Consider the following 26,185-nt stretch of genomic DNA (forward strand, 5'->3'; position numbering starts at 1 on the left):
GCTCAGGCCGAACCAATCAGAAGGCCGGAAGGGGCGGGAACTAGGATACGTGGCTGAGTGCGCGTGGTGGGGCGGGAGGTTCGGGGTCAAGGAGCAAACCCGGCACAAGATGGCGGAGGTAGCGGCAGTGGCGGCGCGTAGGAGGCGGTGAGAAGCCCGGAATCTGGGGGCACGCCTGGGACGCCCCTAGATCCCCCAAGCCCCATTCCACTCCTTCCTGTGTGTTCTCTTGACACTCTGCCACCCCCGGCCGCGCGAGGAACCTTTGTTCCTCTGGAGGCGGCCTCAGATGCCTCCAGTCTCCCCGTGGTAGATCCGAGCGACGCTGGGGGCCTTGCCTCTGGGGCTCCGGGCTCCCGCCGGGCGGCTCAGTAAAGCCGCAGCTGTGCGTCTTTCTCGGCCTTGGCCGCTCTCAACCGCCGCCTTCCTTTGGCTGCTTGCGGCGGTCAGCGTCGCCGCCCCCTTCCTGCAGTGCGCGGGGTCGTCAGGGCGGGGGAAAAGATGCGGCCTGGCTTCGGGGAATGCAGCCTGTGGCCCTGCGGCCCCTCGGCTGAGCTAGAAGCACCGGGTCGGCAGTTAAGCCTGTACTACCCTTCTGGCTGTACTCCCTAGAGCTCCGAATCCTCTTCTGCCCTTGTCTTCACGTGAGCACCAGCTCTGGCTTAGTTCACTGTCCACGGTCGCTGGGCACGGCCCAGGATCCAGTAAGCTTACGGCGTGGATGGTGTTCCTCAAACACAACATGTAATCGAATGACTTGGTCCACGCTCTCTTGTTTATATTATTGGGGAAAAAAAAGATTAGAAACATATCAGCAGTGCCACAAATGTTTACTAGGACCTAACGGATATACTGGGGTGGGGTAGGCGTGTACTGTCCGAAGCGATGAAGAAAGCTTGGATCATAAACTCAGTTATTTGGGAGCCTGTGATCTGAAACAATAAATGGGTGCAACTTGCCCTGCAGCTTATTTCTGACTTTGGCCTATTAACTCCTCTCTCGGGGTGGTCAAGGCATCCGTTAATTCCTTAGGGCCCTCCAACAGGTCATATCTGAAAGATGCTTTAGAAATCCTATCTCCATTGGCATCTTTCCGAACCAATTTTACAGACTGCAAATAGGGCCTCAGAGGGTGTTTAACTCACTGTACTTCAGTTTACTGCTGCTTTTGGCATGTTGCAGTCACTCAGGTCACTGCAGGGCCTGTGCCGCATGCCTTGCTATAGAATTTTCTAGTAGCATTTATTCAGCTTGTTTTGCTAATAGTTACTCCTGCTTGGCTTGTTAAACCACAGTGCCTGGTGTTTTCTTCATTTTTCTGTCTGGCCTGCTGTGGAACAGTTGTTTCTGGAGCTGGAGGAGTGTCCTGTGATGAGATCACAGTACACTCTGTGATCTCATTTCTGGTACTTTTCTTTTAGCTTTCAAGCAGATGCTGAAGCTAATGCTGGATAACTAGATAAAATGTGTATAATAGACCCTGTCTTTAGTTACCTTATTATAGGTTGTCAAATTTTATTTATTTGTTTGTTTACTTATTGAGACAAGGTCTAGCTCTGTTGCCTAGGATGGAATACGGGGGTGCAATCTCGGCTTACTCCAGCTTCCACCTCCCGAATTCAAGCGATTCTCCTGCCTCATCTTCCTGAGTCCTGGGATTACAGACGTGTGCCACCATGCCCAGCTAATTTTTGTATTTTTAGTAGAGACGGGGTTTCACCACATTGGCCGGTCTTAATTAATTTACTTTTTTGAGGCAGAGTCTTGTGCTGTGGCCCAGGCTGGAGAGCAATGGTGCAATCATAGCTCATGCAGCCTCAAACTCCTGGGTTCAGGCAGCCCTCCAGCTTTAGCCTCCTGGGTAGCTGGGACTACAGGCACCAGCCACCATGCCCCACTACTCTTTTTTTTTTTTTTTTTCAAATAGAGATGAGATCTTGCTATGTTGCCCAATTTTTTTTTTTTTCAAATAGAGATGAGGTCTTGCTATGTTGCCCAATCTTCCCTTTTTGACCTCCCAAAGTGCTAGGATTATAGACATGAACCACTGTGCCCGGCGGTTGTAAAACTTTATTGCTTAGAAGAACCCCCAGTTTGAAACACTTTCTCAGAGCATGCTCCTATTCTGCCTACATCGGTGTCACTGGGAGAGCATGTTTAAAATGCAGTGTCAGCTGGGCGCGATGGCTCACACCTGTAATCCCAGCACTTTGGGAGGCCGAGGCGGGCAGATTACCTGAGGTTGGGAGTTTGAGACCAGCCTGACCAACATGAAGAAACCCCGTCTCTACTAAAAATACAAAATTAGCCGAGTGTGATGGCACGCGCCTGTAATCCCAGCTACTTGGGAGGCAGAGGCAGGAGAATCGCTTGAACCCACGAGGCAGAGGTTGCGGTGAGCTGAGATCGTGCCATTGCACTCCAGCATGGGCAACGAGCGAAACTCAGTCTCAAAAAAAATAAATAAAATGCAATATCCAGGCTGAGTGCAGTGGCTCACACCTGTATTCCAGCATTTTGGAAGGACAAAGTGGAAAGACTTCTTTAGCCTAGGAGTTCAAGCAAGCCTGGGCAACTTTTTTTTCTCGTTTTTGAGACAGAGTCACACTTTGTCACCCAGGCTAGAGTGCAGTGGTGCGATCTTGGCTCACTGCAACCTCTGACTCCCAGGCTCATACCATTCTCATTCCTCAGCCTCCCCAGTAGCTGGGATTACAGGCATGTGCCACTACGCCTGGCTAATTTTTGTGTATATATGTGTGTATATATACACCCACACACGTATATACACACATATATATGCATATATCTACACACATATATGTATACATATATATACACACACACATGCATATTGTATATATTATTTTAGGTGGTGTCTCGCTGTGTCGCCCAGGCTGGAATGCAGTGGCACAACCTTGGCTCACTGCAACCTCCGCCTCCCGGGTTCGGGCGATTCTCCTGCCTCAGCCTCCCAAGTAGCTGGGACTACAGGTGCCTGCCAACACGCCCGGCTAATTTTTTGTATTTTTAGTAGAGATGGGGTTTCAGTGTGTTAGCCAGGATGGTCTCAATCTCCTGACCTCTTGACCCGTCTCGGCCTCCCAAAGTGCTGGGATTACAGGCATGAGCCACTGTGCCCAGCCTTTTTATTTATTTATTTATTTTTGTATTTTTAGTAGAGACGGGGTTTCATCATGTTGGCCAGGCTGGTCTCAAAACTCCTGACCTCAGGTGATCCACCTGTCTCGGCCTCACAACGTGCTGGGATTACAGGTGTGAGCCACCACGCCTGGCCTAGTTTTTGGATTTTTAGTAGAGATGGAGTTTTGCCATGTTGGCCAGGCTGGTCTTGAACTCGTGATCTCGTGATCCACCCACCTGGGCCTCCCAAAGTACTGAGATTACAAATGTGAGCTACTGTGCCTGGCTGATTCTTAACAGACATTAAAATTTGAGAGTTTTTGTTTAGGATTTACTCAGAATCCTAAGGATGAATCCTGGATGAATATATTCGTCAACCTAACTTATTTAAATAAGCCTATTAGTCTTTTGTCTGTCATTTGATAGCACATTGGGAAATTGACAATTTGCGATAAGCTTGGGATGATGGTTCTCAATGAGACATGCCCATTTCATCCTGCTAGGGATTAGTGTGCTGTATTGTGCATCATGGTGAAGCACATGGGTCCCAGAGTCAAGCACAACTGGGTTCAGTTTGTTTCACCATTTACCAGCTATTCAACCTTGGGTGAACTATTCAACCTTTTATGCTTTAATTTTCTCATCTGGAAATAAACCCCAACCCTATATTCACCAAGAAAAGAATGAAAGAAAGGGAAAAGAAGTATGCATGTAAAGAAGTGGTTGTGAACCCAGGTTACTCATTAGAGTTGTTTAGGGAGCTTTAAAAAAACTTTAGCCAGCTGGGCCCGGTGACTCAATGCTTGTAATCCCAGCACTGTGGGAGACCGAGGCAGGTGGATCTAGGTCAGGAGTTCGATACCAGCCTCGCCAACATGGTGAAACCCCATCTCTACTAAAAGTACAAAAAACTAGCCGGGCATGGTGGCAAGCGCCTGTAATCCCAGCTACTCGGGAGGCTGAGGCAGGAGAATCCCTTGAACCCAGGAGGCAGAGGTTGCATTGAGCTGAGATCACGTCATTGCACTCCAGCCTGGGCGACAGAGCGAGACTCCATCTCAAAAAAAAAAAAAAGTCTGATGCACAGGCTCCTCTCTGATTAAGTTAAAATCTTTAGAAGTGAGACCAGGCCGGGCGCGGTGGCTCAAGCCTGTAATCCCAGCACTTTGGGAGGCTGAGGCGGGCGGATCACAAGGTCAGGAGATCGAGACCACAGTGAAACCCCGTCTCTACTAAAAATACAAAAAGTTAGCCGGGCGCGGTGGCGGGCGCCTGTAGTCCTAGCTACTCCGGAGGCTGAGGCAGGAGAATGGCGTGAACCCAGGAGGCGGAGCTTGCAGTGAGCCGAGATCGCGCCACTGCACTCCAGCCTGGGCAACAGCGTGAGACTCCGTCTCAAAAAAAAAAAAAAAAAAAAAAAAAAAAGAAGTGAGACCAGGTCACTGGTATTGTTAAAAATGGCAGGCTGGGCACAGTGGCTCACACTGTAATCCCAGCACTTTGGGAGGCCAAGCTGGGAAGATTGCTTGAGCCCAGGAGTTTAAGAACAGCCTAGGTGGCCGGGCGCGGTGGCTCAAGCCTGTAATCCCAGCACTTTGGGAGGCCGAGATGGGCGGATCACAAGGTCAAGAGATCGAGACCATCCTGGCTAACATGGTGAAACCCCGTCTCTACTAAAAATACAAAAAACTAGCCGGGCGAGGTGGCGGGCGCCTGTAGTCCCAGCTACTCGGGAGGCTGAGGCAGGAGAATGGTGTAAACCCGGGAGGCGGAGCTTACAGTGAGCTGAGATCCGGCCACTGCACTCCAGTCTGGGCGACAGAGTGAGACTCCGTCTCCAAAAAAAAAAAAAAAAGAACAGCCTAGGCAACAAAGTGAGGCTCTGTTGCTACCAAAAAAAAAATTTTTTTTTTTTTTTTTTTTTGAGTCAGAGTCGTGCTCTGTTGCCCAGGCTGGAGTGCAATGGTGTGATCTGCTCACTGTAGCCTCCGCCTCCACCTCCTGGTTCAAGCAGTTATCCTGCCTCAGCCTCCCAAATAGCTGGGATTACAGGCCCCCACCACCACGCCTGGCTAATTTTTGTATTTTTAGTACAAATGGGGTTTCACCATATTGGCCAGGCTGGTCTCGAACTCCTGACCTCATGATCCGCCTGGCCAGCCTCCCAAAGTGCTGGGATTACAGGCGTGAGCCACTGCGCCTGACCAAAAAAAAAACTTTTAAAAAAGTTAGCTGGGTGCTGTGGCTACCACCTGTAGTCCCAGCTACTTGGGGAGGGCGAGGCAGGTGGATCACTTGAGGTCAGGAATTTGAGACCAGCCTGGCCAACATGGTGAAACTCCGTCTCTACTAAAAATACAAAAATTAGCTGGGCATGGTGGCGTGCTCCTGTAATTCCAGCTACTCAGGAGGTTGAGGCACAGGAATTGCTTGAACCTGGGAGGCTGAGGTTACAGTGAACTGAGATCATGCCACGGCCCCCTAGCCTGGGTGATGGAGTGAGACTGTCTCAAAAAAAAAGCAAAAAACAAAACCTGCAGGCAGAATTGAAAACTAGTTATATAAAGTGATTACCCAGGCCCCTAGGAGTGCATTAGGGCTCAGAACATTTTAGCTATTGTTATTTTTTTCCAGCTTTGGGTAGTGATGGTGGTGTTTTGAAGATACAGGAGTGGAAATCAGAGAAACAGGCTGCTTAGGGTACTAGGGATGTTAGGACCCTAAGAACTGTAACCAGCAGGCTAGGTTTTTTTGTTTGTTTGTTTTTTTCCTGAGACGGAGTTTTGGTCCATCACTTAGGCTGGAGTGCAGTGGCGCAATCTTGGCTCACTACAACCTCTGCCTCCCGGGTTCAAGCGATTCTCATGCCTCAGCCTCCCGAGTAGCTGTAACTACAGATACTCAACGCCACGCCCAGCTAATTTTTGTATTTTAAGTAGAGATGGGGTTTCATTATGTTGGCCAGGCTGGTCTTGAACTCCTGACCTCAGGTGATCCACCCGCCTCAGCCTCCCAAAGTGGTGGGATTACAGACTTGAACCACCATGCCTGGCCTCATCTTTAGCTCTTTAACTCTGCATCCACCCAGTACCCTGCCCATAGAAAGGTGTAGCTTGCTTTGTTTCTCTGTTCCATACATATGCTACTACCATTTCCTCTGAGACTGGCTGTTACTGCTCCTTTCCTCTGAGAGGCTGATGTCACCAGAGTCAACACCAGGGCCTCTGAAGGTGAAAGATCCTCTGTCTACTCGCCTTTATTTTATTTTTATTTTTTATTTTTGAGAAGGAGTTTCGCTCTGTCGCCCAGGCTGGAGTGCAGTGGCGCGATTTCGGCTCACTGCGAGCTCCACCTCCTGGGTTGATGCCATTCTCCTGCCTCAGCCTCCCGAGTAGCTGGAACTACAGGCGCCTGCCACCAAGCCCGACTAATTTTTTGTATTTTTAGTAGAGACGGGGTTTCACTGTGTTAGCCAGGATGGTCTCGGATCTCCTGACCTTGTGAACTTGTGATCCACCTCAGCCTCCCAAAGTGCTGGGATTACAGGCGTGAGCCACCGTGCCCGGCCTCTTTTTTTTTTTTTTGAGACAGAGTCTCGCTCTATTGCCCAGGCTGGAGTGCAGTGCCCCAATCTCGGCTCACTGCAAGCTTCGCCTCCCGAGTTCATGCCTTTCTTCTGCCACAGCCTCCGGAGTAGCTGGGACTACAGGTGGCTGCCACCATGCTCGACTACTTTTTTTTCTGTATTTTTAGTAGAGACGGGGTTTCACCGTGTTAGCCAGGATAGTCTTAATCTCCTTCCTTGTGATCCGCCCGCCTCAGGCTCCTAAAGTGTTGAGATTACAGGCGTGAGCCACTGTGCCCAGCCTACTCTGCCTTTCAAAGGGAAGGTGTGAGTGAGCCAACTTCTCAGGCCTGATTCTTAACCCCATGTCCACTCTGCCTTCTTTTCTGTTTGATGTTACTCCATCTTTCTTCCCCCTTTCCTCAACTATCTTAGTGCTGTGACAGGAAGAAGTTTTTCCTTTTGAAGGGGGCCCCTTCCTGACCCCCATGCTGATTGCTCCATCTTTATCCTTTTCTCCATAGGTCTTGGGCATCTTTGGTACTGGTTTTTTTAGGGGTCTGCCTGGGGATTACCCTCGCTGTGGATAGAAGCAACTTTAAGACCTGTGAAGAGAGTTCTTTCTGCAAGTATGATATTTCTGGGAGAAAGGGATGGAATGTAGGGTAATGTGGGAGATGTCTGTGGCAGATGGAGTGCCTAAGGACACTGCAGGTGATAGAGGGACCTAGGGACGTTGCAGGTGGCCGCCTACCTTACTTCCCAACCCTTCACTTGGCAGGCGACAGAGAAGCATACGGCCAGGCCTCTCTCCATACCGAGCCTTGCTGGACTCTCTACAGCTTGGTCCTGATTCTCTCACGGTCCATCTCATCCATGAGGTCACCAAGGTCAGGGGAGACAAGGAGGAGTCTGGTGGGGGTGGGACAATGGCTGTGGGGTAATTTGGAAAGGGGGAAATTGTGGCCAACATTTTGTCCCAGCCTAACCTTTGAACTCTTACTTTATGAAGAAATGTGATCTTGGCCTTTAGGCAAAGGGCTCAAAGGAAGAGACACCTTAGGAGAGAATGGGTTCAAAGGGCATTCCATGGTGTAGCCCCTTTCCTCTCTCCAGATCCAAACCTCTGTCCCCGCAGGTGTTGCTGGTGCTAGAGCTTCAGGGGCTTCAGAAGAACATGACTCGGATCAGAATTGATGAGCTGGAGCCTCGGCGACCCCGATACCGTGTGCCAGATGTTTTGGTGGCTGATCCGCCAATAGCTCGGTAAATTTTTCCTGAGAAGCATCCATTTCTGTGGCCCCTTTCTCCTTCCTGATGGACCTTTTTTTGGTTGCTGACATTCTTTCCCACAATAAGGTAGCAGTTAACTAGCATAGCACCTTGCCATACTTCTCAACCTTTCCCCACCTCTTCTGTTTCACTTTTCTCTTTACCCCTTTATCCTCATTCATTCATTCATTCAGCAAACAAGTATTGCTTTCTCCTCTCTGACTGGCCTGGGCTAGGTGCTGGTGATATAAGTAGAAATAAACAAGGCCCTGTTTCTTTACAGATCTAGTCCTCCAGATATACCATGTCTGCCTGCTTGCTTGTTTGCTTCCTTCCTTCCTTTCTTTCTCCTTTCCTTTTCCTCAGATATTCAGAATAGGATTACTCAGATTATTGTGTGATGATACCCTGTCATCAGTGTTCCATGCATCCATCTGTGACTTTCTCTTAAATACATAATTTGGAAAATAACAGTGGCCGGGCGTGGTGGCTCACGCTTGTAATTCCAGCACTTTGGGAGGTCGAGGTAGGCGGATCACTAGGTCATGAGTTGGAGACCAGCTTGGCCAACATGGTGAAACCCCATCTCTACTAAAAATACAAAAATTAGCCGGGTGTTGTGCTAACCTGTAATCCCAGCTACTCAGGAGGCTGAGGCAGGACAGTTACTTGAACCCAGGAGGCAGAGGTTGCAGTGAGCCGAGACTGTGTCACTGCACTATAGCCTGGGCGACAGAGTGAGACTCATCTCAAATACTCCACCCTGTAAACTCTCCCCTCAGCCCAATCGTATCTCACTGTCCTGTACTCTTGACTGCTCTAGATGTAGGTAGTTGTTACTCTGAAGCTTATCATTCCTTTGCCTTTTTTTTTTTGTTCTTACAGTTATGTTATGTGTGTATACCTGTGCACGCATATATCTGTGTGCCTAAGCAATAAATTATATATTTTTTTTGTTTTTGAGCTTTACAGAGGAAGTATGTTAGTTCATGTCGTCTTCTGGGGTTTCCGTTTTTCACGTAACTTTAATTCTGTTTCATATAGTTCTAGTTCATTCATTTTTACTGCTGCATATTATTATGTTGTATGAATATACCCCAGCAGATTAATCCATTTCTAGGTTGATAAGCCTTGGGGTTGTTTCCAGTGTTTTGCTAGCCAAAGTGTTGCTATGAAACTTCTTGTACATGTCTCCTGTTACCCTTGCGCAAGAGTTTCTCTTTGTTGTATAACTAGGAGAGGAATTGCAGGATTGTAGAATATGGAGATGATCAACTTCCCAAGATAAAGCCAAAGTGGTTTACCAATTTACACTTCCACCAATGATTTATAAGAAGTCCTCATTGAAGCCGGGCACGGTGGCTCATGCCTGTAATCCCAGCACTTTGGGAGGCTGAGGCGGGTGGATCAAGAGGTCAGGAGTTCAAGACCAGCCTGGCCAACATGATGAAACCCCGTCTCTACTAAAAATACAAAAATTAACTGGGCTTAGTGGAGCGTGCCTATGATCCCAGCTACTCAGGGGGCTGAGGCAGGAGAATTGCTTGAACCAGGACCCGGGAGGCAGAGGTTGCAGTGAGCCGAGATTGCACCACTGCACTCCAGCCTGGGCTACAGAGGGAGACTCAGCCTCAAAAGAAAAAAAAAAAAGGCCTCATTGATCTCCATCATTTCCAACACTTGATACTGTTGTTGGACTTAAGTTTTGTCACTGGCTTGTGTATAAAATGACATCTTATGGTGGTCTTGGCTTGGTTGTCTTTCCTGGTTTCTTTTATTTGCCTTTTTAAAATTTTATTTTATTTTGAGACAGAGTCTCGCTCTGTCACCCAGGCTGGAGTGCAGTGGCGTGATCTCAGCTCGCTGTAACCTCCCCCTCCCGGGTTCAAGTTGTTCTCCTGCCTCAGCCACCTTAGTAGCTGGGATTACAGGCGCGTGCCACCACACCTGGCTAATTTTTATATTTTTAGTAGAGACAGGGTTTCACAATGTTAGCCAGGCTGGTCTCAAACTCCTGACCTCAGGTGATCCACCCGCCTCAGGCTCCCAGAGTGCTGGGATCTTAGGTGTGAACCATCGTGCTCGCCAAGGTGTCTTTTTTTTTTTTTTTTTTTTTGAGACCGAGTCTGGCTCTGTGGCCCAGGCTGGAGTGCAGTGGCGCGATCTCAGCTCACTGCAAGCTCCACCTTCCGGGTTCACGCCATTCTCCTGCCTCAGCCTCCCGAGTAGCTGGGACTACAGGCGCCTGCCACCACGCCCGGCTAATTTTTTGTATTTTTAGTAGAGATGGCGTTTCACCTTGTTAGCCAGGATGGTCTCGATCTCCTGACCTCATGATCCGCCCGTCTCGGCCTCCCAAAGTGCTGGGATTACAGGTTTGAGCCACCGCGCCCGGCCGCCAAGGTGTCTTTAAAAGAAAACACAAGGGCACAGGGCACAGTGGTTCATACCTGTAATCCCAGCACTTGGGAGTCCAAAGAGGGCAGATTGCTTGAGTCTAGGAGCTTGAGACCAGCCTTGGCAACTTTGCAAAAGCCTGTCTGTACTGAAAATAGAAAAATCAGGTGTGGTGGCACGTGCCTATGGTCCCAGCTACTCAGAAGGCTGAGGAGGGAAGATTGCTTGAGTCTGGGAGGTGTAGGTTGTAGTGAGCCAAGATCTCGTCACTGTACTCCAGTCTGGGTGACAGACCCAGACCCTGTCTGGAAAAACAAAAACAAAACCACGCATACATACTTTTGCTGCACATGGTGGCACGTGCCTATAGCCCGAGCTACTCATGAGGCTGAGGCAGGAGGATCTCTTCAGCCCAAGAGTTTGAGGCCAGCCTGGACAACAAAGTGAGACCCCATCTCTTTCAAAAAAAAAAAAAATACAGTTTTCTTTTTTTCTTTTTTTTGAGATGGAGTCTTGCTGTGTCACCCAGGCTGGAATGCAGTGGCATGATCTTGGCTCACTGCAACCTCCGCCTCCTGGGTTCAAGCCATTCTCCTGGCTTAGCTGCCCCAGTAGCTGGGATTACAGGCGCGCACCACCATGCCCAGCTAAGTTTTGTAATTTTAGTAGAGATGGGGTTTCACCATATTAGCCAGGATGGTCTCGAACTTCTGACCTCGTGATCTACCCACCTTGGCCTTCCAAAGTGCTGGGATTATGGCGTGAGCCACTGCGCCCAGCTAGTTTTCATTTTAGTTTTAGATTTATAGAAAACATGAAAGGATGAGAGTTTGCGCTTATCTGCACCCAGTTTTCCCTGTTTGTTTGTTTTCAGATGGAGTCTTGCTCTGTTGCCTGGGCTGGAGTGCAGTGGCACGATCTCGGCTCACTGCAGCCTCTGCCTACTGGATTCAGGCGATTCTTCTGCCTCAGCCTCCCGAGTAGCTGGGACTACAGGTGTGCACCACCACTCCTGGCTAATTCTGTATTGTTAGTAGAGGTGGGGTTTCACCATGTTGGCCAGGCTGTTCTGAAACTCCTGACTTAGTGATTCGCCTGCCTTGGCCTACCAAAGTGTTGGGATTACAGGCGTAAGCCACTGCGCCCAACCTTCCCTATTATTAATATGACTGTGGTTCATTTGTGATACTTAGTGAATTGATAGTGATACATTATTTACTAAAGTTCATACTTGAGGTTTCTTTAGTTTTTGTGTATATTATTTTTCTGTTCCAGGATTTCATCCAGGATACCCTATTACATTTAGTTGTCATGTTTCCTTAGGCCTCCCTAGACTGATAAAATTTCTTAGACTTTTCCTTTTTCTTGATGATCCTAAAGGTATCTTTTGATGAACAGAAATTTCTAATTTTAATGTAGTTAGATGTGTCAGTCTTTTACCTTCTGGTGTTAGCCTTTTTTTTGTTGTGTTTAAATAGTCCTTCTCTACCTCAAAGTCAGAAAAAACATATATATATATATATATATATGTATTGAGACAGAGTCTCGCTCTGTTGCTCAGGCTGGAGTGCAGTAGTGCGATCTTGGCTCACCACAACCTCCGCCTCCCATGTTGAAGTGATTCTTCAGCATCAGCCTCCCGAGTAGCTGGGACTACAGGCGTGCGCCACTATGCCCAAGTAGCTGGGACTGCAGGCATGCGCCACTATGCCCAAGTAGCTGGGACTACAGGCGTGTACCACTATGCCCAGCTACTTTTTGTATTTTTAGTAGAGATGGGGTTTCAGTACGTTGACCAGGCTGGTCTCAAACTCCTGAGCCATCATGCCCAGCCAAAAATATATTTTAAAATTTTCTTCTAACACTTTTGCTTTCATTTATTTACTTATTTTGAGATCGGGTTATGAGACTGGCAAATTTTTGTATTTTCGGTAGACATAGGGTTTTGCCATGTTGCCCAGGCTGGTCTTGAATACCAGGGCTCAAGCGATCCACCTGCCTTGGCCTCCCAAAGTGCTGGGATTATAATTGTGAGCCACTGAGCCCAGCCTAAACCTTTTACTTTTAAATTTTAAGCAGGCTGGGTATGATGGCTCATGCCTGTAATTCCAGCACTTCGAGAGGCTGAGGCGGACAGATCACTTGAGGTCGGGAGTTCAAGACCAGCCTGGTCAACATGGTGAAATCCTGTCTCTATTGAAAATGCAAAACCTAGCTGGGTGTGGTGGTGGGTGCCTGTAATCCCAGCTACTCGGGTGGCTGATGCACAAGAATCACTTGAACCCAGGAGGCAGAGGTTGCAATGAGCTGAGATTGTGCCACTGCATTCCAGCCTGGGTGATAGAATGAGACTGTCTCAAGAAAAAAAAAAATTTAAATCATAATCTTTCTGCGGTTGATACTTGTATCTGGCATTAGATATATGATATCAAGAAATCAGGCGTGGTGGCTTATGCTTGTAATCCCAGCGCTTTGGGAGGCCAAGGAAAGTGCATCACTGGAGGTCAGGAGTTTGAGATTAGCCTGGCCGACATGGCGAAATCCCATCTCTACTAAAAATACAAAAAAAAATTAGCCGGGTGTGGTGGCACCTGGCTGTCATCTCAGTTACTTGGGAGGCTGAGGCAGGAGAATTCCTTGAACCTGGGAGGCGGAGGTTGCGGTGAGCCGAGATTGTACCATTGCACTCCAGCCTGGGCAACGAGAGCGAAACTCCGTCTCAAAAAAAAAAGAAGGGTAAGGCCGGGCGCGGTGGCTCAAGCCTGTAATCCCAGCACTTTGGGAGGCCGAGGCGGGCGGATCACAAGGTCAGGAGATCGAGACCACAGTGAAACCCTGTCTCTACTAAAAATACAAAAAATTAGCCAGGCGCGGTGGCGGGCGCCTGTAGTCCCAGCTACTCAGGAGGCTGAGGCAGGAGAATGGCGTGAACCCAGGAGGCGGAGCTTGCAGTGAGCCGAGATCGCGCCACTGCACTCCAGCCTGGGCAACAGCGTGAGACTCCGTCTCAAAAAAAAAAAAAAAAAAAAAAAAAGAAGGGTAATAAATATCCTTGGGTCTGTTTCTGGGCCCTTTATTTGGTTTTGTTGATTAACTTGTCTGTCCCTGCTCTGTTAGCACACTGCCTATTTCTCTTAGCAGGTAGGTTTCCCTCTATCTTCTGAAGTGTCATTACTCCTCTCGGCCCTTTGTACTTCCTTATATTTCTTTTGATATATTTCCCAGGCTTTCTGTCTCTGGTCGTGATGACAACAGTGTGGAGTTAACCATGGCTGAGGGACCCTACAAGATCATCTTGACAGCCCGGCCATTCCGCCTTGACCTACTAGAGGACCGAAGCCTTCTGCTTAGTGTCAATGCCCGAGGACTCTTGGAGTTTGAGCACCAGAGGGCCCCTAGGGTCTCGTGAGTATAGGGGTTGGGACTGCAGGGAACCTAGTGTGAAAGAGCACAGGGGTGTTGTGAGGTCTGGCACTGGGAGGAGACAGGGTGGCGGGACAGCCAGGTAGGGGCTGGGGGCTGGGAGAAGCTCTCTGTCAGGGACGGTAGGAACCAGACCCGGGTGCGGTTTTTTCCATTTCCTGTACAGATCAGGAGGCAATCACTTTTGTCCCTGAGCTGTGGCCTGGGCATCTCTGGGAGGCCTGCCTGGGTCTGTGTCTCCTTCTTCCCCTTCTCACATCATCACATTTCCCAGATTTATTTTCTTCCTTTTTATTTTTTATTTTTTTTGGTTTCTTTTTCCCCATCTCTGGAAGTTTGTCGACTGAAACTCACTTTTATGTTTCTGTTTTTGTGTTGGTTTTGTGCCTCTTTTTCCCCTTCCCTACCCATCTCCTCCTGCCCCAGTTTCTCGGATAAAGTTAGTCTCACGCTCGGTAGCATGTGGGATAAGATCAAGAACCTTTTCTCTAGGTAAATCCATGGCCACCGGTACTGTATGTGTTCCTCTGCCCTTACCCATTCCTCACTGTAGCCTTCAGGGGGAGGTGCCCCAGACCCTTCCAGCCTTTCATTCACCCCACTTTCCCCTGCTGTGTGATACCTGGTCCCGTTACCTGTTACCCTGGCTGGGAGCCCCCAGAAGAAGGAAGATGAAATACTCAAAGTCAGGTCCTTAAGGAGTATAGGAAGCTTATTGCTTTGCCAAGGGATGGAGCTATGCTGCCTGTTGCTGGGGTTCCTGACTCTCAGCTGAGGGCCACCTAAGGTTCTGGGCAGAGCTACTTGCCCTTGAAAGCATTTTTTGGCGGAACCTCTTGAAGTCCCCGTGTATATCTGTAGAGGCTTGGTATAGTGTGACCCACATGCTATACTTTGTGGGTCATACCTTGCTATACCTTGCAAAGCCCTTGTGTCAGGCCAGGAGCCTGAGGCCCAGGGAGGGCAGTTGGGGGCACAGTCTTTCAGTAGAGGCAACAGAGCCAGGATTGGCATTCATAACCCAGGCCCCTGAATCATCCTGCCTGTCTCTTCTGGGATGTTGGCAGAGGTTGGTGTACAGGCCTGTGCCTCCTGGTGGCACTTATTCCTCATTTTCCTTTCTCATTTCTCTCCCCATCCTTTGCAAACTTATCTGCTCATTGTGGGTTCCCTCTCCAAGCTTTAACATTTAGTCCCTTCCTCCAATGCCTTCGTTCCTTTGGACCCTTGGCTCTCTATTCCCCAACCCCTCCTTCCACTAGCCCCTCGTCCCTGCCCCCTCTGGATTGGAGCAGACAGCTCTCCTACCTTCCAGGCAAGGATCAAAAGACCCAGCTGAGGGCGATGGGGCCCAGCCTGAGGAAACACCCAGGGATGGTGACAAGGCAAGTTGGAGGGGGTGGGTGGTTGGAGGATTGGGCTGACTGGGAGGCTGGAGGGGATAGGCCCATGAGAAACTTGAACTTAGTCTCACCATCAGGGATGGGATTTAGTTGATGGGAGTGGAAAAAGAGAACTGGTATGATTGGAGAGTGGTCCTCTTTTCTTCTTAACAGCCAGAGGAGACTCAGGGGAAGGCAGAGAAAGATGAGCCAGGAGCCTGGGAGGAGACATTCAAAACTCACTCTGACAGCAAACCATATGGTGAGGGGCTTGGGTTCCTTGGGTTGAGGTGCAGGGCTCCTTTCCAAGCAGAAGCTCTGAAGCTTGTTCTTTGTTTTTCTTCTAGGCCCCATGTCTGTGGGTTTGGACTTCTCTCTGCCAGGCATGGAGCATGTCTATGGGATCCCTGAGCATGCAGACAATCTGAGGCTGAAGGTCACTGAGTGAGTCCTGTGGTGACATCAGGAAGATGGAGGTGGGCACGAAGGAGTCAGGCCTTTAGGGAGATGGGTGTGCACATTGGATACTCCAGACAAGCATGGGTAACTTCCTGTGTCCAGAATCACCTTTGGTGATAAAAAATGTTTTGAGAAAGGACAGAGGAACCATTGCTTATCTCTCACCTGTGTCTGTGGAGTGGAGTCAGCGTATACTGCAGCCTGGGGCCAGTTAGCAGCCCGAATCTGTGTGTTTGCCTGCAGGGGTGGGGAGCCATATCGCCTCTACAATTTGGATGTGTTCCAGTATGAGCTGTACAACCCCATGGCCTTGTATGGGTCTGTGCCTGTGCTCCTGGCACACAACCCTCATCGTGACTTGGGCATCTTCTGGCTCAATGCTGCAGAGACCTGGGTTGATATATCCTCCAACACTGCTGGGAAGGTGAGAGCACAGGCATGGGGAGAAAGGAGGGAGTGAAGTTTCTAGGCCTTGAGACAAATAGGTATACTGGGGGCATTAGCTATTTGGGGCCTGGGTGAGAGAAGGGGCCCTGGGCCTGGTGGGCAGCGTTTGAGTTCCCTAATCACTGCCAGATGACACATGCCCACTCACATTCTTAGGGAAGGCATTGGCTATTCTGGACTGACGGAATGCACTTATTATCAGTGTGTTGTGTGCTAGGTACTCTTCTGGGTGCTGGGGATACAGTGTTAACTGAGGTTGAAAAGGTTCTGAGCTGGGTGTGGTTGTTCACGCCTGTAATTCCAGCACTTTGGGAGGCTGAGGTGGGCAGATCACCTGAGGTCAGAAGTTGGAGACCAGCCTGGCCAACATGGTGAAACCTCATCTCTACTAGAAAAACAAAAATTAGCCAGGTGTGGCGGCGGGCGCCTGTAATCCCAGCTATTTGGGAGGCTAACGCAGGAGAATTGCATGAATCTGGTAGGCGGAGGTTGTGGTGAGCCGAGATTTCACCACTGCACTCCAGCCTGGGTGACAGAGTGAGACTCTGTCTCAGAAAAAAAAACAAAGGTTCTGACTCACAGGGAGGAAGACATGTTAAACACATAACAAAGGAGGCAAGATGGGACCGGGCATGGTGGCTCATGCCTGTAATCCCAGCACTTGGGGAGGCTGAGGCAAGAGGATTGCTTGAGGCCAGGAATTCGAGACTAGCCTGGGCAACATGGCGAGACCCCATCTCTATAAAAACGTTTGAAAAATAAAAATAATAAGAAAGCAAGATGATGCCAGGCATGGTGGCTCCCGCCTATAATCCCAGCACTTTGGGAGGGCGAGGTGGACAGATCGGGAGGGCAAGGTGGACAGATCAAAAGGGCAAGAGATTGAGACCATCCTGGCCAGCATGGTGAAACCCTGTCTCTACTAAAAATACAAAAATCAGCTGGGTGTGGTGGCGTGCGCCTGTAGTCTCAGTTACTCAGGAGGCTGAGACAGGAGAATTGCTTGAATTGGTGAGGCGGAGGTTGCAATGAGCCAAGATCGTACCACTGCACTCCAGCCTGGTGAAGGAGTGAGACTCCGTCTCAAAAAAAAAAAAAAAAAAAAAAGGCCGGGCGTGGTGGTTCACACCTGTAATCCCAGCACTTTGGGAGGCCGAGGCAGGCAGATCACGAGGTCAGGAGATCGAGACCATCCTGGCTAACATGGTGAAACCTCGTCTCTACTAAAAAATACAAAAAATTAGCCGGGCGTGGTGGTGGGTAGCTGTAGTCCCAGCTACTCGGGAGGCTGAGGCAGGAGAATGGCGTGAACCCAGGAGGCGGAGCTTGCAGTGAGCTGAGATCGCGCCACTGTACTCCAGCCTGGGCGACAGAGCAAGACTCTGTCTCAAAAAAAAAAAAAAAAAAAAAAGAATGCAAGATGAGTTTGGGGTGGTTAAGTGCTAACAAGTCTTTGTTAGCACTTAACCACCCCAAACTGGTGGAGTAGGGGTGGGGACTGTACTGCTTTAGATAGTGTGGTCCAGGAAAGCCTCACTGAGGCAGCCCCATTTAGTCTTACCCAAAGCAACTCATAAGAGCCAGCTGTGTGTGGACTCTGGGAGAAAATTGCTGCTTTTTGTCTTGGGGTTGGAAAATGGGAGGGCAGGAGGTGTCTGACCGCTCTGTGGTCCCCTATACAGACCCTGTTTGGGAAGATGATGGACTACCTGCAGGGCTCTGGGGAGACCCCACAGACAGATGTTCGCTGGATGTCAGAAACTGGCATCATTGATGTCTTCCTGCTGCTTGGGCCCTCCATCTCTGATGTTTTCCGGCAATATGCTAGTCTCACAGGTACATGGTTTTCCCTGACAGCCTCATTCTTCTGCTCTTTTCTTCTTGTCAGGGGTGATTCTGTGTGTTTTCAGAGATCCTGTGCCCCAGCTTGTTTTCTAGGTCTGTACCCCTCAGCCTGCCTCTAGTTCACAAGCCTCCCTCAGTTTCTGGGTGTTGGGCCTGATCCTCGTTGTGACCCCCATCCCTCAATGAACCTGCAGGAACCCAGGCGTTGCCCCCACTCTTCTCCCTCGGCTACCACCAGAGCCGTTGGAACTACCGGGATGAGGCTGATGTGCTGGAAGTGGATCAGGGCTTTGATGAACACAACCTGCCCTGCGATGTCATCTGGCTGGACATTGAACATGCTGATGGCAAGCGGTATTTCACCTGGGACCCCAGTCGCTTCCCTCAGCCCCGCACCATGCTTGAGCGCTTGGCTTCTAAGAGGCGGAAGGTAAGGTGTTGCAGTCACGCTTGGTCTTCTCAGGATAGGGCTGAAGCATAGTTTAGCCCTAAAGAGACCTGATCACCCATGTTCCTTGCCCCCAGCTGGTGGCCATCGTAGACCCCCACATCAAGGTGGACTCCGGCTACCGAGTTCACGACGAGCTGCGGAACCTGGGGCTGTATGTTAAAACCCGGGATGGCTCTGACTATGAGGGCTGGTGCTGGCCAGGTAGGTAGACCCAGAATTGAGGGAGAGGTGATTGGCCAGGGAGGTAGAATGGTGGCTCTTTTGCCCCTTAGGGGATTGAGAGCCACCCTTAACTTCTCCCAGGCTCAGCTGGTTACCCTGACTTCACTAATCCCACGATGAGGGCCTGGTGGGCTAACATGTTCAGCTATGACAATTATGAGGTAGGGAAGGCCTCTCCACATGACCTGCGTCTGTCTGTCCCACCTGCCTCCCTGAATCTCTCTCCACTTGCCAACCCTTCTGTGGGTGATTGTCTGCAACATATTGGGGGCCTTGATGATCTGGGGAGGGCCCTGAAAAATGCATCTTTTTAGATTCCTAGAAGCTCTCTTCTCTGATACTGTTTGTTTTCTTCCTCCCCTCTGTCCTTCTGTCCCCATTTTCTGCCCATGTTCCCAGGGCTCAGCTCCCAACCTCTTTGTCTGGAATGACATGAACGAACCATCTGTGTTCAATGGTCCTGAGGTCACCATGCTCAAGGATGCCCAGCATTATGGGGGCTGGGAGCACCGGGATGTGCATAACATCTATGGCCTTTATGTGGTAAGGGGCTGAGAGAGGAGAGTTGGTGGAAAGAGGAAAAACAGCCCAGAGACTGAGGCCTAGGGAACTTGCACCAGATGACAGCTGGCTTTTGCTCCTCACTACCCGTTTTCTTCTCGCCTCACCCAGCACATGGCGACTGCTGATGGGCTGAGACAGCGCTCTGGGGGCATGGAACGCCCCTTTGTCCTGGCCAGGGCCTTCTTCGCTGGTTCCCAGCGCTTTGGTAAGGTTTAGAGAATGGAACTGTGGCAGAAGGGTGTGAAGGCCAGATCTCAGGCACCATGGACCTGGACCTGGCTCTCTGAGGAATGGGAGTCACACACTGCATCAGCTTCCTCAGCTATGCGCTTTGAAGGAAGTCGGTGCGGGAGGTCCACTCCTTGTTCAAGTGTTCTTGTGAACTGCATCTTCAGCAGGGTTCTGGGGACCCAGAGCAGATGTGGGAGGTCAGCCATGTAAAAAGCTGAACCCCTTTACCATGTGCAAGCTCCCCACTTCTTGTCTTCCTCAGGAGCCGTGTGGACAGGGGACAACACTGCCGAGTGGGACCATTTGAAGATCTCTATTCCTATGTGTCTCAGCTTGGGGCTGGTGGGACTTTCCTTCTGTGGGGGTAAGACAGGGAGGAATCTGGGGTCTTGGTTTGGTGGGAGAGGGGCAAAGTAGAGGGCACAGGACCAAGGTGTAAGTAAAGAGAGCTGAGATTCCAGGTTAGGGCCTTGGGAAATTTCTCAGGCAGTATCTTTCCTTCACCCTCTTTTCCAACCTGCTTCCTCTCTTCCCTCTCCCAGCGGATGTGGGTGGCTTCTTCAAAAACCCAGAGCCAGAGCTGCTTGTGCGCTGGTACCAGATGGGTGCCTACCAGCCATTCTTCCGGGCACATGCCCACTTGGACACTGGGCGGCGAGAGCCATGGCTGTTACCATCTCAGCACAATGATATAATCCGAGATGCCTTGGGCCAGCGATATTCTTTGCTGCCTTTCTGGTACACCCTCTTCTATCAGGCCCATCGGGAAGGCATTCCTGTCATGAGGTGAGGCATTCACTTGGGCTGTGAAGTGTGGGCCAAGGTGGCTGGGGGACATTAGGGACTGGGCTTCATCTCTGGGCCTCTTTCTTCACTCAACATAGCCTTGTAAAGGATGGAAAATCATTAAGGTCAAGAGTGAAGGGGAGCTTAATGGAGATGAATAATAGTAAACATTTAAAGAAAATTGCCAGCAGTCATAAACTCTTTCAGAAAAATAAAACAGGGTAATGGGATTAGGTGGTCATAAAAATCCTTTTTGAGGCCAGACACAGTGGCTCACACCTGTAATCCCAGTACTTTGGGATGCCAAGGTGGCAGATCACCTGAGGTCAGGAGTTTGAGACCAGCCTGGCCAATATGGTGAAACCCCGTCTCTACTAAAAATACAAAAATTAGCTGGGTGTCATGGCACCTGAAATCCCAGCTACTCAGGAGGCTGAGGCACGAGAATCACTCGAACCCAGGAGGCAGAGGTTACGGTGAGCCGAGATTGCTCTACTGCACTCCAACCTGGGTGACAGAGTGAGACTCCATTTCAAAAAAATAAAAATAAATAAAAATCTTTTTGAGAAGAAGGCTATGTGACATGAGGCCTGAATGAATGGGACAGACCATGTTATGTAGGAAGAATCTTCCAAGCAGAGGGAATTGCAAGTACAAAAATTCTAAAGTAGAAATTAGTTTGTTATGCACTAGGAGTAGAAAAATACTCAGTATGTCTTGGGTAAGGAAGCAGAGGGAGAACTAGGAGATGAGATTAAGGAGAAAGTGTGATCTGCTCCTGGAGGGCCTTGCAAGCCAGGGTTGTATACCAGGGCGGTGAAAACATACAAGGAGGCTACTGGCAGGCTGCTGTGCAGCATGGTTTCTGTAGCAGGCAGAGAAGCAGCAGGGAGATGGCTTAGGAAGTTAAATGACTAAGATTGGATTGCATAACTGAGACCTGAACCGCAACCCGACTGACTGCAAACTCCTGGGTCTTAACCCCTGTGCTGTTCTTTTTTTTTTTTTTTTTTTTTTTTTTTCAGATGGAGTCTCGCTCTGTTGCCCAGGCTGGAGTGCAGTGGCCGGATCTCAGCTCACTGCAAGCTCCGCCTCCTGGGTTTAGCCATTCTCCTGCCTCAGCCTCCCAAGTAGCTGGGACTGCAGGCGCCTGCCACCTCACCTGGCTAGTTTTTTGTATTTTTTAGTAGAGACGGGGTTTCACCGTGTTAGCCAGGATGGTCTCGATCTCCTGACCTCGTGATCCACCCGTCTTGGCCTCCCAAAGTGCTGGGATTACAGGCTTGAGCCACCGCGCCCGGCCTGTTCTTTTTTTTTTTGAGACGAAGTCTCACTCTTGTCCCCTAGGCTAGAGTGCGATGGCGTGATCTCGGCTCACTGCATGCACTCTGCCTCCCTGGTTCAAGTGATTCTCCAGCCTCAGCCTCCTGAGTAGCTGGGATTACAGGTGCCCGCCACCACGCCCGGCTAATTTTTGTGTTTTTAGTAGAGATGGGGTTTCACCATGTTGGCCAAGTTGGTCTCGAACTCCTGACCTCAGGTGATCTGCTTGCCTTGGCCTCCCAAAGTGCTGGGATTACAGGTGTGAGCCACCACACCCGGACTGTGCTGTTCTTTTCTTATTGCCAGTTCCTGGAGGAGCATCTCTGACTTGTGCCAAAATTAAAAAGTTTTCCTTTAATGTCTGTCTTCCTTCCTAGGCCCCTGTGGGTGCAGTATCCTCAGGATGTGACCACCTTCAGTATAGATGATCAGTACTTGCTTGGTGAGACATGAGGACAGTTGGTGGTGGGTTGGCATTGGGCCAAGCAGCACTGCCGATGCCCAGGGAGGGACTAATGAGGCTGGTGGTGCAGAGGGCAGGCACTTTGGTGCTCCCTGTTCTGGGAACTAATCCCCCCTATTCAGAGTTGATTCTGGCATATTTTAGGGGATGCATTGCTGGTTCACCCTGTATCAGACTCTGGAGCCCATGGTGTCCAGGTCTATCTGCCTGGCCAAGGGGAGGTGAGTTAAGGAAGGGCATGGTGGGAAACGATGGTGGAAGCCTAAGGAGGCAAACAGGATGGACCCTGTGCACTGAGTGATCTGTATCTTACCTCTTTTGTCACCCACAGGTGTGGTATGACATTCAAAGCTACCAGAAGCATCATGGTCCCCAGACTCTGTACCTGCCTGTAACTCTAAGCAGTGTGAGTAAGCCTGGTCCGGCTGCCAGTTCCATCTCCCTGTAAACTTCCAGAAGGGGAGAGAATGTGTACCTTAGGGTGCAGTACCTAACGTGGGCATACATGAGTAAGAGCAAAACATGCTGTGGGGCCCAAGGTTGGACAAGGGGGCAACTTCATCCTGGCATTGCTCTTGCCCTAGATCCCTGTGTTCCAGCGTGGAGGGACAATCGTGCCTCGATGGATGCGAGTGCGGCGGTCTTCAGAATGTATGAAGGATGACCCAATCACTCTCTTTGTTGCGCTTAGTCCTCAGGTAAGTGCATAGGCAGTGTGTCTCCTCAGCCATCTGCCTGCCTTCCTAAGACTCAGTTCCCTGGGGTTGTGCCCCTCACTCCCTCTTGGGCTCAGGCGCTCACCTGTCCCACTACTTGCTCAGGGTACAGCTGAAGGAGAGCTCTTTCTGGATGATGGGCACACGTTCAACTATGAGACTCGCCAAGAGTTCCTGCTGCGTCGATTCTTATTCTCTGGCAACACCCTTGTCTCTAGGTAATGGGGCACCCATTCTTCCTTGGCTGCCTTTGCTGGGGCCTGATCCTTGCGGGGGCTCCCAGTTCACTGTGCTCTTTTCTCACATCCTGACCTTGTTTTGGGTCTCCTCCTTCCTTCTGTTCTGATATTTCTTCCCCTGATGGACATCTGCTTTTGTCATCTCCAGCTCGGCAGACCCTGAAGGACACTTTGAGACACCAATCTGGATTGAGCGGGTGGTGATAATAGGGGCTGGAAAGCCAGCAGCTGTGGTACTCCAGACAAAAGGTGAGTGACCAATCTGGTCCCTAGGATGGGGGAAGGAGGGGAAGCCAGGGCAGGTTTAGGGATGCCCTTGCCTGTAGGAACGTAGTTACTATGCTATAGCCCATTGGTATGACTATGGCACTCTTTCTTATTCCTCCTCCAGGATCTCCAGAAAGCCGCCTGTCCTTCCAGCATGACCCTGAGACCTCTGTGTTGGTCCTGCGCAAGCCTGGCATCAATGTGGCATCTGATTGGAGTATTCACCTGCGATAACCCAAGGGATGTTCTTGGTTAGGGGGAGGGAAGGGGAGCAGTAGTGCTGAGAGGATATTCTTTCTTCTGCCTTGGAGTTCGGCCCTCCCCAGACCTCACTTATGCTAGTCTAAGACCCAGATTCTGTCAACATTTGGGCAAGATGAGAGGGCTGACCATGGGCTCCAAATTCCTCTTGTGATCTCCTCACCTCTCCCCCTCCATTGATACCAACCCTTTCCCTTCATTCCCCCAACATCCTGTTGCTCTAACTGGAGCACATTCACTTATGAAGACCGAGAAACCACAGGGCCCTTGTCACCCCTTCTCTTTCCCTTATTTAGGAGCCCTGAACGCCCCCAAACTCTATCCATTCATGCCTCTTCTATGTTGATGCCATTTCTTGGAAGAAGATGAGGGCAATGAGTTAGGGCTCCTTTTCCCCTTCCCTCCCACCAGATTGCTCTCCCTCCTTTCATTTCTTCCTTCAGGCGCTACTCTGTCAGCCCTCCCCTTTTTATGCCCCACCGATACACTGGGACCACCCCTTACCTGGGACGGGATGAATGGTTCAAAGGAGTGAGGTTGCTAAAGAACATTCTTTTCCCTCTCGTTCTCTCCTTTTCCTCTCCCTGATTCCTTGTAGAGCTGCTGCAGTTCTGAGAGGGGCAGTTCTACCTCTTCTGTCCCTTGGCAGAAAGAAGTTTCCACACCTCTTAGGGATGGGCATTAAACTTCTTTTGCCCCCTTCTTGTCCCCTTTGAGGGGCATTTAAGATGGAGAAATCAGTTGTGGTTTCATTGAATCATGGTCACCTGTATTTATTGCTGGGCGAAGCCTGAGGGTGGGGGGAGATGATCATGTGTGCTCGGGGTTGGCTGGAAGCCCTGGGTTGGGGGTTGGGGGAGGAGTAATAGGGGAGTCAGGGTGAAAATTTGTGGGTATTTTTTTTACTTCCTCTTGGTTCCCAGCTGTGACACGTTTTGATAAAAGGAGAAACAATAAAGGGATAAACCATAAATCACTGGTGGTAGTCTGGATTCTAGTTCTAGCCTGAGCCACAGACCCTAGAGCCTAAAGACCTTACATTTTCTTTCTTTTTTCTTTTTTTTTTTTTGAGACTGAGTCTCACTCTGTTGCCCAGGCTGGAATGCAGTGGCGCAATCTGGGCTCACTGCAATCTCTGCCTTCCGGGTTCAAGCATTTCTTGTGCCTCAGCCTCCTGAGTAGCTGGGACTACAGGCATGCGCCACCACGCCCAGCTAATTTTTGTATTTTTATTAGAGACTGGGTTTTACCATGTTGGCCAGGCTGGTCTGGAACTCCTGACCTCAGGTGATCCACCCACCTCAACCTCTCAAAGTGCTGGGATTACAGGAGTGAGCCACCGTGCCTGGCCTTTTTTTTTTTTCTTTTTCTTTTTCTTTCCTTATTTTTTACTTTTTTATTTTTTATTTTTTTTTAGACAGAGTCTCACTCTGTCGCCAGGCTGGAGTGCAGTGGTGTGATCTTGGCTCGTTGCAACCTCCGCCTCCCGCATTCAGGTAGTTCTCCCACCTCAGCCTCCCTCGTAGCTGGGATTACAGGCGCCTGCCACCATGGCCAGCTTAATTTTTGTATTTTTAGTAGAGATAGGGTTTTGCCATGTTAGCCAGGCTGATCTTGAACTCCTCACCTCAGGTGATCTGCCCGCCTTGCCTCTCGAAGTGTTGGGATTACAGGCATGAGCCACCATGCCTGGCCATAGGCCTTACATTTTCATTTGGCTTCAGCATAAGCATCCTTTTTTTTGGTTTGGTTTTTTTTGTTTGTTTGTTTGGTTTTTTTTTTTTTTTTTTTGAGACGGAGTCTCGCTCTGTTGCCCGGGCTGGAGTGCAGTGGCCGGATCTCAGCTCACTGCAAGCTCCGCCTCCCGGGTTTACGCCATTCTCCTGCCTCAGCCTCCCGAATAGCTGGGACTACAGGCGCCCGCCACCTCGCCCGGCTAGTTTTTTGTATTTTTTTTAGTAGAGACGGGGTTTCACCGTGTTAGCCAGGATGGTCTCGATCTCCTGACCTCGTGATCCGCCCGCCTCGGCCTCCCAGAGTGCTGGGGTTACAGGCTTGAGCCACCCCGCCCGGCCGGTTTTTTTTTTGAGATGGAGTCTCACTGTTGTTGCCCAGGGTGGAGTGCAGTGGCGTGATCTCGGCTCACTGCAACCTCTGCCTCCCAGGCTCAAGTGATTCTCCTGCCTCAGCCTCCTGAGTAGCTAGGACTACAGGCACCTGCCACCACGCCTGGCTGATTTTTGTATTTTTAGTAGAGATGGGGTTTCACCATGTTGGCCTGACTGGTCTCGAACTCCTGGCCTCAAGTGATTCGCCTGCCTCGGCCTTCCAAAGTGCTGGAATAACATGGATGAGCCACTGTGCCCAGCCAGCATGAGCAACCTTGATTCAGCAAAATGAGCAAGTGCAAGCCTTCCTTGGATTGCTAGGTATTTTCATAGAAGAGCCCAGCAAAGTCATCACATTTTAGTAGGCCTAGTTAGTAAGTGGTTATAAGAGCCAATGGAGTCCCTCTTGGATAGAAATAGCTGTTAAGTTCAGATAGTTGTTTCTCAAACGAAAGGCTACTACTTTTGGGGGGTGTGGGGGGTTGAGACAGGGTCTCGTTCTACTGCTGAGGCTGGAGTGCTGGGAGTGCTGTGACATGATCCCGGCTCATTGCAGCCTTGACCTCCCAGGCTCCTAAAGTGCTGGGATTACAGGCATCAGCCACCATGCCCAACCTAAA

At 50.0% G+C, this 26,185-nt stretch overlaps 1 protein-coding gene across 2 annotated transcripts; it reads left to right on the forward strand.

Annotated features, from left to right (window-relative positions):
* Window positions 1-6: 6 nt before the first annotated feature.
* On the forward strand, window positions 7-24,214 carry LOC105469442 (glucosidase II alpha subunit). 2 transcript variants are annotated; one of them, XM_071074462.1, is made up of 25 exons: window positions 7-147; window positions 7,234-7,338; window positions 7,491-7,599; window positions 7,848-7,975; window positions 13,604-13,783; window positions 14,228-14,293; window positions 15,117-15,190; window positions 15,362-15,445; window positions 15,531-15,627; window positions 15,886-16,066; window positions 17,772-17,925; window positions 18,129-18,364; window positions 18,460-18,586; window positions 18,689-18,768; window positions 19,007-19,150; window positions 19,280-19,376; window positions 19,665-19,766; window positions 19,945-20,188; window positions 21,889-21,953; window positions 22,119-22,195; window positions 22,306-22,380; window positions 22,559-22,672; window positions 22,796-22,908; window positions 23,078-23,178; window positions 23,321-24,214. In XM_071074462.1, exons 1-25 carry the CDS (start codon window positions 110-112, stop codon window positions 23,428-23,430), a joined length of 2,901 nt encoding a protein of 966 aa, XP_070930563.1. In that variant the 5' UTR covers window positions 7-109; the 3' UTR covers window positions 23,431-24,214. The 2 variants fall into 2 exon arrangements, with proteins under 2 accessions (XP_070930563.1, XP_070930564.1); XM_071074463.1 differs by lacking the exon at window positions 14,228-14,293.
* The last annotated feature ends 1,971 nt before the right edge of the window (window positions 24,215-26,185 follow it).

The sequence above is a fragment of the Macaca nemestrina genome, chromosome 12 (assembly GCF_043159975.1).
Source record: "Macaca nemestrina isolate mMacNem1 chromosome 12, mMacNem.hap1, whole genome shotgun sequence".
Taxonomy (NCBI): Eukaryota; Metazoa; Chordata; class Mammalia; order Primates; family Cercopithecidae; genus Macaca; species Macaca nemestrina.

What these genes read in the sequence shown, in the direction of transcription:
- LOC105469442 (XM_071074462.1), top strand. Translation starts at nt 110, where the DNA reads ATGGCGGAGGTAGCGGCAGTGGCGGCGCGTAGGAGGCG. An exon ending in TGCCTGTAACTCTAAGCAGT is followed by an intron (nt 22,381 to 22,558) that starts GTGAGTAAGCCT and finishes CTCTTGCCCTAG; the next exon opens with ATCCCTGTGTTCCAGCGTGG. An exon ending in TTGTTGCGCTTAGTCCTCAG is followed by an intron (nt 22,673 to 22,795) that starts GTAAGTGCATAG and finishes CTACTTGCTCAG; the next exon opens with GGTACAGCTGAAGGAGAGCT.